The sequence below is a fragment of the Periophthalmus magnuspinnatus genome, chromosome 11 (genome assembly GCF_009829125.3).
Source record: "Periophthalmus magnuspinnatus isolate fPerMag1 chromosome 11, fPerMag1.2.pri, whole genome shotgun sequence".
NCBI lineage: Eukaryota > Metazoa > Chordata > Actinopteri > Gobiiformes > Gobiidae > Periophthalmus > Periophthalmus magnuspinnatus.
Genome location: NC_047136.2, coordinates 9,749,635 through 9,767,037, shown reverse-complemented (window position 1 = coordinate 9,767,037; position 17,403 = coordinate 9,749,635). Strand labels below are relative to the sequence as shown.

The 17,403-nt window shown below is 39.2% G+C and overlaps 1 protein-coding gene across 1 annotated transcript in view; it reads left to right on the top strand.

Annotated features, from left to right (window-relative positions):
* Positions 1-10,397: 10,397 nt before the first annotated feature.
* LOC117379073 (CUB and sushi domain-containing protein 3-like) overlaps positions 10,398-17,403 on the top strand; it is a 319,068-nt gene continuing 312,062 nt past the window's right edge. The window contains exons 1-2 of the mRNA XM_055225479.1: positions 10,398-10,434; positions 10,641-10,863. Coding sequence (XP_055081454.1) covers positions 10,398-10,434; positions 10,641-10,863 — 260 coding nt within the window. The remainder of the gene's footprint in view (positions 10,435-10,640; positions 10,864-17,403) is intronic.

The following is a 17,403-nucleotide window of genomic DNA, read 5'->3' as shown; positions in this document are numbered from 1 at the left end:
AGAAAGAGAGGGATGGAACGAAGAGAGTGCGGGGAAGAGAGCGAAGAAAAAAGACACGAGGGTGGCAGGGGGAGAGATGGAAAGGGAGAGAGTCGTGAGGGAGAATGGGAGAGGGAAAGGGGTGGAGAGAGAAAGAGAAGGGAAAGGACAGAGGGTGGTGGGGATAGAGAGAAAGGGAGTCATAGAGGAGAGGGGAGAAGAAGAAAGAGAGGGAAAGGGATGGTGAACAAAATGGAGGGTGGCAGGGAGAGAGGGAGAGGGGAGAGGAAGAAGGAGAGGGAAAGGGATGGAGAAAAAAGAATTGGAGGGTGGCAGGGAGAGAGGGAAGAGGATAGAGAGTCACAAGGGAGAAGGGGAGAGGGAAAAGGGATGGAGAGAGAAAGAGAAGGGAATTGATGGAGGGTGGTGGGGATAGAGAGAAAGAGAGTCACAAGGGAGAGGGGGAGAAGAAGGAAGAGAGGGAAAGGGGTAGAGAAAAAAGAAAAGGAGGGTGGCAGGCAGAGAGAGAAGAGGGAGAGAGAGTCACAAGGGAGGGGAGAGGAAAAAAGAGAAGGAAAGTGATGGAGAAAAAAGAGACAGGGTGGCAGGGAGAGAAAAGAGGGAGAGAAAGTCACAAGGGAGAGGGGAGAGGGAAAGGGATGGACAGAGAAAAAAAAGACAGGAGGTGGCAGGGATAGAGAGAGAAAGAGAGAGAAAAGTGAGTCACCAGAGGGAGAAGGTATGGAAGAAAGAGAGGGAAAGGGATGAATAGAGAAAGAGAGAAAAAGTTAGGGCATGGCGGGGAGATAGAAAGAAAAGAGGGAGCCAGAGTCTCGAGGGAGAGAAAGAGAGAAAGGGATGGAGCGAGAAAAAATTGGCAGGGATAGAGAAAAAAGAGGAAGAGGCAGAAAAAGATAGTGATAGGGAGAGGGAGAGACTGAAAAGGAGGGGGGTGGCGGGGAGAGATAAAAAGAGTCAAAAGGGAGAGGGGGAAAGGGAGTGCGAAAAAACAAGTGTGGCAGAGAGAGAGAGAAGAGGGAGAGAGAGAGAGAGTCACAAGGGAGAGGGAGAGAGGAAGAAAGAGAGGGATAGAGGGAGAAAAAGACAGGAGGTGACAGGGATGGAGAGAGAAAGGGAAAAGAGGGAGAGAGAGTCACAAGGGGCAGAGGGAAAGAGACAGAAAAAGGCAGGGGATGACAGGAAGAGAGAGAGAGTCAATGGAAAGAGGGAAAGGGATGAAGAGAAAAAAGATCGGGGGTGGCAGGGATAGAGAGAGAGAGAAGGAGCGAGAAGAGGCAGAGTGAGCGTGCAGCAGGGAGAGGGGGGAAGAAAGAGAGAGAGAGAGACGAGTTGACTGGAAATAGATGGAAGAGGAGATGAAATGCAAGACGGACAAACAGAAAGACACACGGAGCTGAGATAGAAGAGAATTTAAAACATAGGCCTTTTTTTTTTTTACAGTGGTATTATATCAGTGCAGCGCAGGGTGAAAGATAGATTTTCTATTGGAGAATTGTTCACTCCCACGCAGACGTGTATGTGTGTGGAGGAACAGGTTTAGAGCGCAGTGTGGGGACCAAAAACTGTGTACGCGCTCACGTTATGGGGACCTGCTTTCCTTTATTATTAGAGCAACAACATGATTTAAAGTTCAGATAATGGCAAAAGTAGGTTAAGGTTTGGTTTATGTTAACGTTAGGAAAGTAATGATTATTGTTAAGGTTAGGTTTGCGTGTGTGTGTATGTGGGTGTGTGTGAGTGAGCAGGTGTGTATGTATGTGTGTGTGGGCTGAGGGACAGGAGCAGAACCTTGAGGTCGCGCCAGGGGTCCCATTTGCGATGAAGAATAGCCTCATTTCAGCTTTTGTCCACGGCTGAAATGTGATGTTAATGATGGGTTGCTTTGTCTGAACTGACAAAAACCCTCACGTGAACTTGTGTGTTCCTGCAGATTTTAGAACGAAGTCCAAATATGTTTTAATCATAGCACAGTCAAATGAGTAATAATTGCATGGGTAGATATTTTTGAAACGAATGCCCTCAAATGAGACTCACAGTGGCTACTGGACAGAACAAAAATATCTATAAATCACTTTTTCCTTTTATTAATTTGTCACCATTTTTAATTTGATATTCTGAACATAAATAAATGAAGACGTTTAATCACTGCAGTTCAGCATAAAAAGTCCAAAATTCTTCCCCCAAAGTCTGAACTACAAACCAAAAGCTTTTAATGAGACAGGATTTAAAACAAGCATCAATGACAATTAGACATGACTCAGTCCAAATATTGCTTTGTTTAATTGCCCAGCCCTAATGCAGACTGGATTATTTATACTGATTCCTGATATAGTCTGGGCTTGTAGTCCTGCCCTCATCAAATAATGTATGTCATATTTGTGTACTTTGGGCCTCAGTTATCATTCCATGTGCTAAACTACAAGTATAAACTGAAAAACAACTTGTTTGTGGGCGTGTGATTTGCCATTAGGAAGTGTGCGTATTATTTCTGCTGCAAAACTGATATGTAAATGAGAGCATTCAGCGAGTGCAAAGGTTTGCGTGCCTCTGTTCCTATGGGCTATTGAACAGTGTTGTGTTGTGCAAGTTCATGTTTGCTTTACTTACATTAGCATTTTTGCATAGCGTTTGGATTGATTTTCGTGTCTGATGGGGAGCCGTGAAAAATTTGTACAGCAAGTTAAATAGTGTTGTCCTTTTCTCTTTGGACTTAAACGGACACGGAAATACGTGCATGAAAGTGCATTTAGGCAAGGGAAGTACATCGCACATCAACCAGGATGACAAGACTGGACCCTCCGTCTCCACTTTAGAACATGGGACAGATTCGCAAAAAGCCCAGTTTGATGGACAGCTGGCATGGAACGCTCCGGTTCAGTGGAAGATTTGTGGGAGTCAGGGCCAAAGTGTTGCAGGTATAGAGTTTATATTTTATTACTGTTGCTTTCAAAATCTCATCTGTCCTTGTGGGTAATTTTAAAGCCTTTAAAATCAATATGAAATGCCATATTGGTACACACATTTCAGCATCTATCCTGTGCAAAAAGTTCACACCCGTCTCTCCTGTACTATATTATCAGGCAGTTCTTGCTTTCATCAGTGTAATAAATCTGGCAGCACCTGCTAAACAACTTCATTTGCATTTCCTCTGCCTCCGTTTTGCATATTCATTCACTCATAGGACTAAAATGCATCTTCAGCGTCTCTTTAACGTTTCTGCTCCACTTTTAGCATGTTTAGCTGTTTAGCACATGAGCAAACACTCAACAAATCAGGCCCTTTATGTATTGACTGTTATGTACAGTGTAATGTTCACTCACTGTAATTTTATAGAGCACATAGACACAACACCTTGTAAACTATTTGATAAACTTCATTTACGTGCTGTACTTGGCATTTACTGAGTTAAAGTGTTCACAAAGTTTGTTCAGCTTACGCCCAGTTCTTTAGCATATCCTGTACATAGTGCACTCCTCGTTCAGCCGTTATCTCAGGCTGTAAAGATGAAATATGGCTTTGAGGACTGAGATCAGCCCTATGCATTTCAGAGGCTTCACTAAACACACTCAGTGGAAAAAGCACATTTCTTTGTCTTTAAGTTCCTTTCATCCTTATAAAGAGGCTTTGTCTGTGTACCCCCCCCCCCCCACACACACACACTGTTTAAGGCTAAGCTCTACTTCCTCATTAGCACCATTAGCGCTGAACTGCACAGTCACACCTGAAGGGAATCAACCCCCCCCAATGGCCAATTTATGACTGGAATGTTTTTCAATACAGCATTAAACTCATCTGTCCTGCGTTTATTCAATTACAGGTGTTTTTATTACTGAGAAACAGACAACCTGGATGGATTCTTACTGTGAGCAGGGTCGCCTCTCAGATCTGATATGTAATGGGACCTAGCGTTGTCACATGCTTGTGTCCATGGAGATAAGGATAATGCCATACTGTGGATCATTAAAGACAAAGCATCAACATCTCCATGGCAACAGGCAGGTGATGTACTGTCCACCAGAAAAGTGACATAGTGGTCCTTTTATCACACATGTAAAATCTGTTACAATGCACTGTTAACTTTTGCATTACACGTATCATAAATTGTGGAACCAGATATGAGTCTGTTTTTGCAAAGTAGACCTAAAGGTGCACTAGGTAACTTTTCTGGTCCCCAACCATATGTTAGCCACCCGGTTGTCTCCATGGAGATGTCATTGAGTTTCCTTGAATGTCCCACAATATGGCACTATCTTCATTCTGTTGTGCCTCCAGATCAAGTCAGGTCAAAGGCAAAATAGACAAGTATAATTCCCTACATTGGAACATTCAAGTAAAAGTAATATCCTCTCCATGGAGACAAAGAGAAAAGTTATGTAAAATGTATTTGTAGGATTTCAAAATGATCTGCTCTAGTATAGTAATGTAGATCATTTTTTTCACTTACAGTTTATATAAGCTGATTATGGAGATTAGCCTAAATATGTAGCGACTTTCTTACATATTTTGGATTAATGGCCACAGAGCTGACCTTTTTGGTCGGGTCTATAGCTTTCTCTCTGGACACATCTCACATGCATTGCCTTCATATAAAATTCCATCAATTCCACACTAAAGTTGACATATTCCTGTTGTGTCGCGCCCTGGTCCATAAATGTCTGCATTAAGGTGCCTGTTGAATGAAATGCCACAGAGTCTCAGTGGGATCAGGTCAGGGCTGGGATGGGCTGCCAGAAGAATGAGGTTTTGGGGGAGGGACAGGTCAAAGGTTAAGAACAGAGAGGGAGGATTCAGGTGATGCTAAAAGATTTCACTGTCATGGACGCTCACATGGACATGTTTGTGTGGGAATCTTTAAAGACATTGCATTTCGATAAATGCCTGTCCAAATCATCAGAACCACCAGACACTGAAATTAATAGATAGATGCAGCGTCTATTTAACATGGAGAATATATTGGTTACTCAAGGATTGCTGTTTTAAAGATATAGAAATTAAGATAATTTATTTTTTTTAATTCTATATAACACAGGCTCCAAAAGACTGTTCCATTCATGCTCTTTTGTGGTTAATATTTCAATCTTTTCACATTTATTCCAAGACACAGAGGCACATTGTTGCACATTTAAAGGTCCTATATTACACATAATTTAATTGTGTGAGCTTTAAGTCATGTTATAATGTTGTTACCTCACCATGTACATTTCCAAATCTCAAAATGGTCTGTTCTATCTTGTGATGTCATTAAGAGGTAGTTTTCAAGTTAACAGCTCCTTTTACCTTTAGTTCAGTGGAGATTGGAAATCCAAGGACTAAAATAATCCAAATGATTCTAATGAAGGTGTATGGAGTTTAAACACACAGTGGAGCACTTCCTGTATCACCACATGACATCACAAGGTGGAACAGAGTGTTTTCAGTTTGAAAGAAGAACCCAACCTAAATATGCAAGGTTCGTGTGTTGCGTAACATGGGTAAATTAAACAAAACATAACTCCTAGTGTGATTTTAACGAGTACACAACATAGATCAGAAAATGGCGTACTATGGGCTCTTTAATGCATTCCAAAAATATTTAGATGGGCAATGAAAAAAGGAAAGAACCAGAACAGGATATACACCGGCGTCCTATACTAATCTTCCATTTGCATCTAGCGTTTGTGTCTGAGCGGGCATGTTGTGTGGAAACATTGTCAGTTTTGCTTGGTTAGTCATTGTAATTACACTCCCCTCTTTTCCGCCTCTATGTTCCTAAGTGATGACTTTTAAATCACACGTTCATTTGACTCAGTGATGAACGAGAGCAAATCTGTGCTTTTCTTTCTGTTTGTTCTGCTCTCTCCATCTCTGTCCCCTCTCTGTCCTCCCCCCCACGACTCAGTCACCCCATCCCCGACTGTTTGATTTAATGAAGTAAGTTCATTTAGACTAAGACTTCGGCAAATATGTTAAGTCCAGATAAAATAATGATTGATATTTCACGTTTCTCCTACTTTTTCAACAGGAGCAAAAGAAGTTGCTCTAATTTGATATCACCAAAAGACCCACCCACACCTGGACAGTGGAGGATTTTAATATTAGAGATGCACTACATGGAGCTTTTCTGGTCTCCGTAGAGATCGTATTGCTTTGATAGATACTGTTAATGCCGTACTGTGGAAGATTTAGGCATAACGATAACAAGCAGACATCAGTACATGAATCACTTTTATTCCTTTTCTTATTGGCTGTGAAATCCAACACCAGATTCCTGTCACAAAATTGTTAGTACTGGCCTTGAAGTGATCTATAGTAGAACAATGGGGTAATTAGTGACACACAATTTTCCGTACATGTGCTAATAGCGAGATAAGCTAATGTAGTGCCCAAACCTAACCAAGTATAGGACTGGTTAGTACTTGGATGGGAGACGGCTGGGAAAATCAGGTGCCATCGCCATCGTGTCCTTGGGCAACACATTTCCTTGTATGGAAGTGGCAGTGGTAAGAGGGGACGAGGCTTCTATGAGTCTACCCCAGGGCAGTTGTGGCTTAAATAGTACGTTACCACCACAGTGTATGGAAAGAATGAATAATGGACAAAACTGTAAAGCAGCTGGAAAAGCGCTATATACAGTAAGACTAACACAGTTTTATCATTATTATTATTAATGACTAGTCTCCAGAGCCCTGCTAACCTGCGCGAGATCAGAGAGGAGGTGAAAAGAACGGATAGACTCAAAGGAGGTACTATATATGTTATGAAATCTGAATAGGTTTTGTTCAATGTACATCACTAAGACATGTGTTTGAATAATACATAAAACATGACAAAACTCTGCACTTACCAGATAATGGTTAAATGCATGATGATTTGGTTTAATTATTTGAACAAGGCCGGTTTAGACTTGAATGTAATCTGGCTTCACTTTAAAGTCTAAGCTGTTATCTAAGTTGATGTGGTCTCACAATTACAGCGTTTGTAGCTCTCACTGCCATGAAAGACTGTGTTCTAGCCTTAGTATTTTTCTAACAGACCTGCTTATTTAGATGCTATTGTTATTCTTTTTAACAAAAAGAATTGTGCTGTTTGGCTAGACACATTATGTAAAGGAGTAAAACTGTGAAAACAAGTTTATATTGGCAAGGTAAAAGTGTTACTTGCAAACATAGCAATAAATTATATGGTGAGAAGGCTGTATCTTGTTTGTATAATTATATCAGTTTATTCCATTTAGATGCATAGGTAATGTTCTATACTTTAGTCTCTGTGTACATGCGTTTGTTGGAATCTGTCGAGTTCATTACTTCAGTAGAGCGATAGTGGCATGGCATTTTCCTCGAATATGCATGTCCTCATTTGAACTGCTGACTCATAAATTGCTCCTAACTATGATCATAAAATCTAATTCCTCTGGAAACACATATTTTCTACTTCCTACGCAGAGCCAAAATGGTGGCAGCTCGATAGTTTGTTTTTCCTGCTGCGCTGTGCACTATGTTCATGGGCAGTATTTAGTGGAAAGCGCCTGTGTGCTAGCTATATATTTTCATGTTTTTTTTTTTTGTATTAACGGCAGTACTTTTTCCATGGATTTGTGTGTTTGATTGAAACGTAAAAGTGTTATGATAGAGTAGGCTTTGTTAGTAATAATTCTACTTACTCCTTAACTGTACTTACTTACTTCACTATGTTCATGGGTAGCATTTAGTGGAAAGCGCCTGTGTGCTAGCTCTGTATTTTCATGTATTTTTTTTGTATTAACTGCAGTACCATTCCCATACATTTGTGTGTTTGATTGAGACGTAAAAGTGTTATGATAGCATAGGCTTTGTTAGTAATAATTCTCATTACTTCACTATGTTCATGGGCAACATTTAGTGGAAAGTGCCTGTGTTCTGGCCATATATTCTCATGCATTTTTTGTACTAACATTCGTATTATTTCCATGCATTTGTGTGTTTGATTGAAAAATAAAAGTGTTTCTTCTTCTACTTACTTCTGCAGGTAGAAACCCATGTTTGTGTTTGCCCCTGACATGGCTGTATACATATCAGCTGCTATAATGGCCTATACCGGTTCAGCTGTGTTGTTAAAAATGTGTGAGCCTTACTGTTCTCTGATTGGTTGTGATACCGCCCTAATCACCTTCAACTGTTAATGGTCATTTTATCTGTCAGTTTGAAGGCCTTGAAGTCATGTGGTTAAATGAGGTCGTTGAGGTACCCTCCGCGCACACACACACACACACACACGCTGTTTTTTTCTGTTGATAGCGGATAATTGGTTGGAATAGTGTGCAGCAGTTTTCCCTCTGTCGTCTCCATAGCCTAGGCTGCCACACTGAATAACAGAGCTTATACAACATGAAAGACTAAAGGATGAACACCCTGATTTTAGCTCCGCACACAGAAGAGCAATTAAGGCCATAAAGTTCAAGGACTTTAAATGGAGAGGCAGCCATTTTGAATCTAACATGTGCGGTTGAACTAATGCAGCTAAGGGCTATATTGTACCATTTAAAAGCTTGGTTTTTATCAACATTTGGATGACTTTTAGTTTATAGCTTGGAATGGTAGGATGGAATATTCTGCAGTATGGCATTAAAAGCAGCTTACATCATCTGACCAAGTTAAAGGTCAGATATGTGGTGATTTTTTTGCAATAAAAGGTAAATGTACTTTAGTTGATTCGATTTAAATGGCGTTTATGTTTCTCTTCCGATACATTATTTTTCCTGGATATAGAAAGAGGAGCCAAAATCGGTGGTCCAAAGCGGTTTGTAAAGCACAGTACAAGGATATGTGCTGGTGCGTTTCTCTTGTCTGCCGTGGCGTCCTTGATGGGGATAATGCTAAATCCCTGTCTCCCAGGGTTACGCTGTGTAAGCTGACTCTGCAGCCTCGTGGTCCTGTGGAGTGAACAAGTGAGGAGCTCGTGCATGCCGCTTTGAGTCAGAGTCACACAAAATACAAGAAATAAGCTGCTTTGGGACGACTTTGGACGCTCAAATGTGAAGGTACTCTTAGGTACAGTGTGCAGTCATGGGTTTCTGTCTCAGCCACAAATGTGCAGTGCCAATAATTCTCTGTAGGTTTGTTCTGCACCTGTTTGCTTTTGTCCATTAGCACACAAAGTTTCCACACCCTGGTGACAAGTATTGGTTGTTGATCAATGAATATAAACAGAAAACATTCAATCTCAAAGGTCCTAAAAGGAATACAAAAAGTGAATGCTTTAAACGTATTTATATTTGTAACTGTTGAGGCCAATTTCACTTAGCTCTTTTTGGTGCTGTTTAAAGTGCAAGTTCTAGATACAAGTATTGGCCCTGTGAATGAATAAAATGGTAAGTGGTCACATTTGTACACTCAAAGCGCTTTATATCAAAGAATCACTCAGCCCTTCAAAAACACATTCATACACCAGTGTAAACAGACACTGCAGGCGAGGTGGGTTAAGTGTCTTGCACAAGGACACAACAACAGCATTCATCTGGGAGCTGGTAGATCTGACCTCTCTACCAATGATATTTCTGTCAAGAGCGGGATTCAAACCGCCAACCTTTGGATCAGTGGACAAACACTGCACCAACTGAGCCACTGTTGCTCCTGAATAGGTCATGATCTCACCTTTCCTGACCAGTGAGAAGGTGTAATAATCCCTCTGTGGTGCTTGTCCAAAACTAAAAGAGCAAACTGCCCCCCGGGGTACTGCTCTGAACATGTGGCTCTTCACTATTACTAAAGGATGAGGAGATGGTATCTGGAGCACCTCTGCAAACCTACCATATGCAAAGCTTAACCCTTCACATATTGCCTACATGAAACTTATGCAAATGGAGCTGCAACCGCCGCTTCCACCGTTCCACTGTAATCAATTGAAATGCCTATAGAAACTGGATAGCTGCACTTAAATTGATTCTGTGCACCATCTGCTCCGCGAGCTTTCCACCAGTACAGTCTTCATTCAGACATTTCATTTTTTTGTTGTGTTATTTGTCAAAAATATCCATTCTAACGGAATTATAAAGGCCTTTTCAATTTCTGTAAGGAGATGTAATCACTGCTCTTAATGCACACAGTGGATCATTCTCAAGTCCTCAGAGTATTCGCTTTTAACTCCTCCACATGCAGATGATGCTGTGGACTGTATAATACATATTTATATCTAATTATGACCTATTATGTTTTTCCTGACCAGTGCTGACCTATGTGAATCATGCTGATTTATGGCTTGTCCACGCTCTCATCTAAATCACTATAGACTGGTGTATGAATGTGTGCGTGAATGGGTGAGTGGTTCCTTGATTTAAAAGCGCTTTGAGTGCTTTGAAGGTGGAAAAGGGCTATACAAAAATTTGACCATTTATGAAAGTGCTGTTATCACTGCCACTTATTTGTCCATAGGTCAACCGCAGAATGGTACCAAAGGTTTCCGAGGTAGTTTATCCACAGTGTACAGAATTCAACAATATTCAAACACGACTTTCTATTTAATGTTTTTTTGGTCCCATGTTGCCACAGTACTTGCAATATGGGAATGTATAAATCCAGCAGCATACAAGAGGAGCCCAAATTAGAATGTCTTTGCGAGCACATGGATATATTTATTTTCAAGCATAAGAATAGTGTTATATGAAGATACTGTGTCTCTCTCTCCAGGTTTTATCTACACTTGTGGTGGGACGATGAAAGGACGAAATGGCAGTATAGAGTCTCCGGGTTTCCCTTATGGCTATCCCAATGGAGCCAACTGCACCTGGGTCATCGTAGGCGAGCACGGCAGCAGGATTCAGCTTGTGTTCCTGTCATTCGCCATAGAAGAAGAGTACGACTTCCTGTCTCTCTATGATGGGCATCCGCATCCAGCAAACTTCAGAACCAGGTAGGACTATACACGAAACTTGCTATAGTCTCATAGGAAGGCTTATGCAGTATAGATGATGCAGATGTCCACGACACAACCATGGCCAAACCAGGTAATTGCAAAGGTCTATTTCAAATGAACTAAATAAGGTTCAAACCAAGTCTAAACTATAGACCTACCGTGAGTATCATAGCAACCAAAGAGCCGATCCGGAGTCAGGCTGTTGCTGGTAACACCCCTTCCCGCCCACACCGCTGGTTTAGCAGGGATGCTTAGTAACGCTGTCAATCAAACCTCTTGCTAATGCTAGCTGGAACGACCTCGAGGAAAGAAGGCACCTGATTTGTCTGTTAGTAATGTTCATATCTTGATGTATGAACAAAATGGTGATATAAAATCACCAGGTGGAGCAGGTCAGTGTGATTAATTAATAAGAAATTAGTCATTTTAAGACCAAAATGATGAAGCTCGGTGCAGCAGTTACAGAGAGAGGTGTGACAATTTTTTAATGTAAAGTGAATTGGAGCCAGAGTTGATGGAGCTGGAAGTGCACCCGTGCTCACTTCCGTGGCTACCAGGTTAATTATGTCCATTTATATGTACAGTCTATGGTCTAAACCAGGGGTCGGGAACCTATGGCTCGCGAGCCAGACATGGCTCTTTTGATGACTGCATCTGGCTCTCAGATAAATCTTAGCTGATATTTGTTAACACAATAAGTAATGAATAAATTATACATAAATACAGAAGTAATCAAATCAAGTAATTCTCAAAAATAAACAATACTACGGTAAGAAAACCATTTGACTCCGTCCATTCTTCCTCGTGCGTGCTATCGCTCTTAAAGTGACGGTAACATATTTACGTAAAACTTCAATAATGACAGTCCTAAGATATTTTCCAAAGTCAACATTAATACAATAAAACAAGTGTAGCTTATACATATAAATCAAATATTAACATAAAACATCATTTATGAACATTAAAATATTAACACTCTGAATTTGCATGCATTACCAAATGTAAACCAAAACTTGGCTCCCACAGATGTTATTAAAAAAAATATTAACAATACATTCAGAGACTTCTTATACTCTACAATTGTTGGTCTTTTTTAAAAATTCACATATTTAGTTGTATTCAAAGTTTAAAAATATTGTATGGCTCTCACAGAAATACATTTTAAAATATGTGACTTTTTTTTGGCTCTCTCGGCTAAAAAGGGTCCCGACCGCTGGTCTAAACCAGTAAACTAGGACCAAAGCATGTTATGAACTACATTAAAAAAGCTTTACAAAGTACTTCATATAACAGTGTTTTTTAGGTGAAAGCAAAGTGCCATGATGGATTAAACCTGTCTAAAGAAGTCATTTTAAAATCAAGAATTAGTTAATGTTACTATTTTGCCAGTGTAATTTGTGTGCTACTTTCAATTTTCACATTTTACAAAACAGCCCATGACCTTGTCTAATAATGGTCTTTCCTTGGGCATAACTGCTAAATTGTTTGAGCTCAATCAGTGCCTCTTTTATTTCCAAAATTCCCTTTGTGTTTCAAGAAGCAAAAGCCTGTTCAGAGAGGTTATTGTTACCTCTCATTGTGTCATGGTTTTATTGAGAGGTCAGTGAATGTTAATAGCATAGGTCCGTGACACTTTCCATGTTTAATGTGTTTTCAAGAACTGTAATTATATCATTACAGTACTTCATTTCCTTGGCCGTGTTGGAGAGTGCTCTATTGTGTGTTGGATTGGTCTTGGACGCACATTGATGCTACAGATCTGTACTGCTGCAATGACTTCAATCAATGCTAAGTAGAAGAAGCCAGTCAAACGTATAAATCTGTAGTATTGGGCAGTAGCTTTAGAGTTTTGCAAAATATGCTCGCTTATCTGTGGTCTAAGGTTAATGAGACTTATTATGCCTTTTTGGGGAGTATTATTAAACCATGGGTAACAGTTTGTTCAGTGTAAACCGCTGTATCGATCTAAAGCGTCTTCATAACAGAAACAAGGTCAGTGACTTCTGTTAGTCATCGTGGCATTTCACTGCAGCAGGCAGCTGATTATAATTTACATGTAAAATGGCTATGTAATCATTTTAACCCTTATGTATGACTAAAAGCATGATTGTAAAAAAATAAAATAAAATAGGACAATACAGGATTACTCAAACATGCATGAATCAGCCTAAATAAAACTCCGATTGAGGTAATGATGAAGGATGCACCGCCATAGTGAAAAGCTCCATTTTATATCCCCTTAAAGGTCTTTTAAAACTACACTGTGAACTTTATCTGCAGGGCTGAGCATCAAAACTTGGCTCCTTTTACGCACTAAGCGAAAAGGTCCCGTGCGTATAAGAAATATCCAAAATATTCTGCGGGAATCAGACAATAACTACACAGCACAGACTTGTCACGCATGCACATTTTAACATAGCTCTACATGCGCCCAAACAAACTACTGTGTATCATCTTACCTGTAAACAAAAGAGCTAGAGAGTTGCTTCTTATAGCCACCCAAAAAAAAAACCCCAAAAAAACCCCACCAATTGGCCAGTGTGGGCCTCGTGTCTCAAAGTCTGTCCAGTCTGTACAAAAGCTAATATCCACTTTGAGTCACAGTCTGAAGTTAAAGCCAAATGAGTAATATGATCCAATCTTCAACCTCCTTCTGATTAAAAACTTGAGACATCTTTTTTCATATCATTGGCCATTAATTAGGCCTGTCACAATAACACATTTTGAAGATATATAGCTGAATTAAATATAGACGATAAATGATAATACTGAAACCAAAATGTAAAGCAGAATTATCCCCCAAAAACGATTGTAACTGTAGAAAATTGTATAAAAAATATGACATGAAGTACAACAAATAAATAACAGAACACTTAAGTAGATAGTTTGTATCTAAAATGAGTCATAGAACTTCATAATTTAATTGGACATTCCTTGAGGCACAGAAAAAAGGTACTGTTCAGGTATTTGTATCAAAAGGCAAGGATTGTTAAAGTACTGGTATTGGAAATAAGCATATCAGGATTTGAACTGTGAAAATATAAGATATTTAATGAATGCGACTGATACATTTCCTAAACCTGCGGAGTCGGCCATTTTGGCTCAGCAACATCATTTTTAATCAGCCTGCCTCAAGGACTGACCTTTATGGGACAATCCAGTAGCTTTGTGTCTGCAAATATTACACTGGATTAAATTAAAGTAAACAAAGAATCAAAAGCAGGGGAATGGCACTTCAAAATCAAGTAGGCTGAACACACAGGCTTGCATTTACTCATTTGGCAAACGGTTTAATTATGTCAAACCAGACGACGATTTACAGTCAATACGTTTGGCCACTAATCCGGTTAATTCAAGTAGCTTCTTTAATTCTAATGCAGTTTTGACATGGACTGGCTTATATTTACCTCTAATTCAAAGTAATTCAAAGTGGTTTACAGATTAAGAAAAAATACAACAAATCAAAACATAAATAATCATCATAGAATTAACATTAAAAAAGAAGTAAGTAAAAACTTTTCACTTGACATGTGCACAGCTTAATAGAACTGTTTTCAGCCTGGATTTAAACATTGTCAAAGTAGAGGCCTGTCTCACATCTTCAGAAAGACTGTTCCAGGTTTTAGCTGCATAAAACTGAAACACTGATTCCCCTTGTTTAGTCCTGACTCTGGGCACCAGCAGGAGGCCGGTCCCTGAGGTCCTCAGAGTGCGAGATGGTTCATGTGGCACTAACATGTCTGGCATGTACTTTGGTGCTGGGCCATAGAGAGACTTGTTCACAAGCAGAACTGCTTTAAAGTCTATTCTCTGAGCAACAAGGGGGTGTTATCTATTTGTTTATTTCCTGATTTACGTCTAGCAGCGCTGGCAGATATTACAAAACAAACATTTGAACATTGCTGCATTTATTTAGTTGCAAGAAACAGTGAAAGCCACAAATGCAAGATAACACAGAATAGCAGAAAAGGTAAAGTACCATTCATAGAAAAATGAAGATGTCAGAACAATCTAGATTATTAGAACGGAAATGCTCCATCCGTGTCCCTCTTGCTTGATTAGGATTTCCTGCTTATCTGAAATAACAGGAAATTATATCTTGCACACTGCACCTCGTTACACATCGACTTGGACTGTATGTGTGTGCGGCAGATTTAGATCCTGCACAGTTACAATCAGCCACTTGCTATAAGCCAAATTACCTCTTTCTTCCTCTCTTTCTGTTCTCCTCTTGTCTTCACTCACTCACACATGAGCGCTGGTGGACACAGGGCAAACTGCTGATAAAAAGGTCAAATCCATTTACAAGAAGAAAATGGTGATTATGGCTAGAGTGATTAGCATGGCGCCAGCACACATGTTCCCCCTGTCAGCTATGCCCCACTGTCCAGGGCCAGCTGAGGGGGCTGGCTAATGTCTGGGACCCTGTTCAAGAACATTGGGAAGGACACAAACCCTTGAGTCTCTAATATAGTCATTATGAAGACATTTTAAGTTATTATGATTCATGCAGTAACTGGGCTGTGTTGTTTTACTCTTGCATTGGTGATATTGAACAAGGCCTGTCACGATAATTAACATATCGACTTTTCGTTCAATATATGTTAGATGGAACAGTTATTTTTGGGGAATATTTATTGTGGGTACTTTTTCTTAGGACTAGAACTAGAAGTTTTTGTTATTTCTCCTTTTCTGCAATTCAATTTGAGCTGAGGGTTGAATAAATACCATAAATTTTGGACTATAAGCTGCTACTTTATTCCCACGCTTTGAACCCTGCAGCTTATACAACAGTGCGGCTAATTTAACGGCCACTGGGGGGCACTCTAACAGTAAATGCAAAAGTGAGACATGGGGAAAGATTATGAACTGATGCTTTTCAAACACAGTTAAAAAAAAAAAAAGGAAAAAAAAGTCTTTCCTAAATTAAAACTAAAAAAAACCTTCTGTGTACCATCTTTCTGTGTAAATGTCATGTTACAGCACAAAAACCTTTTCAAATTTAGCTGGTGCGGCTTATATTCAGGTGCGCTCTATAGTCTGAAATTTACAGCACTTTTTATGACTCATTATAGATGCAAACTAACTACCAAAGTCTTTATGTCTTTTTTAAAACAGTTTTTGGTTATAATTCTACATTAGGCTTATTGTATCAGTGGCATAAGTTAGTTTCAGTATTATCGTTTATCATTTATATTTTCTTCAGCGATATATCGAACTTCAAAATGTGTTATCGTGACAGGCCTATATCGAACACAAAATCTGTTTAATGTGCTTAAGCTTGACGTGTGCAGACAGCAAAGAGGTGGGTCTACTGTTCCTACTGGATAAGTAACTACATAATAACTATAATAACTACAGTCTTCTTTGTGTCATGTCTGCCTTTAGATTTTTTCTGATCCATTACTGTGTGAGTGTACCTTAAGTGCACTGAAAGAGCAGTACTGTATTAAAACACTACTGACATTTCCAGTTTTTATTTTCCTTTATTTTCCTTTATTTTTTATTTAGGACAAGCTTCTAGATTTATAGTAGTATTTGTAGTAATTAATATTTATGAATAATATTTGGGGAAAATAATTGAAAAGTGCATTTCGTGTTTACTTTGATGGTCTTTGTTCATTATCTAGTTTCATGGTTGGTAACACTTAATTGGAGCAAAATGCAAGAATATGTTATGTGAGACTAAAAGCATTCATTTTAAGAATCACTTATTATTTGTATCTGAACAAAATAAATAAGCAGAATGTTTCATATTTTCTAAAGAAATGGGCATAAATACATATTTAGTAGTGATGCCACACTCTTGAATGAGTCGGCTCTTTTGAACGGTTCCTTAATAAGAACAGATAGACCCGGATCTCATTTTTTAAAAAGAGCTGAATCTTTTTCTTTCTTATTGTATGCATTTTTATACTGATTAACACTGAACCGACGCAAGAATCAACACAGAAATTGAACAGGTGATATGAGTGAGAGCTTTGTGCATAAAAAAAATTTGGCATCATATTAACAGTTTACATTAACATTAAAATGATTATTATGATTAATGATTTCATGATTTAATTAGATTATGCATAAGTCCAAAGGTTAAACACTCTCGCTCTCTCAGTTTGAACCATTTTAAACACATCTGAGCCTTGGTTGTTTTTCTCCCTGATTAGTTGATAAAATGAGTTCTCACATTGGCTTTTGTCATATAAATAAATAGTAAAAAATCCAGTCTTTTAAACGACTCTTTGAAATGAACAGATCCATAAGATTCGGATCCCATAAAAGAGCCGAAAATCCCACTGCTAATATTTTATAACTAATCCTCAAAGCTTTCTCTGGGAAAATGCAGAGAAAATGCTTTAAGTGTGCGAATTTAATGATAGAATTAAACAAAATGGCATATTGAGTTTAACATAGTATTAAATTCATTATGCCACGACTATATACTATTAAGTGAACTTTTGTTTATTGGTGGTTTGACCTGTTTTGCCGAAAGAGACTCCAGAGGCTAATCCAGTTACGCTACTGGGAATACTGTGAACA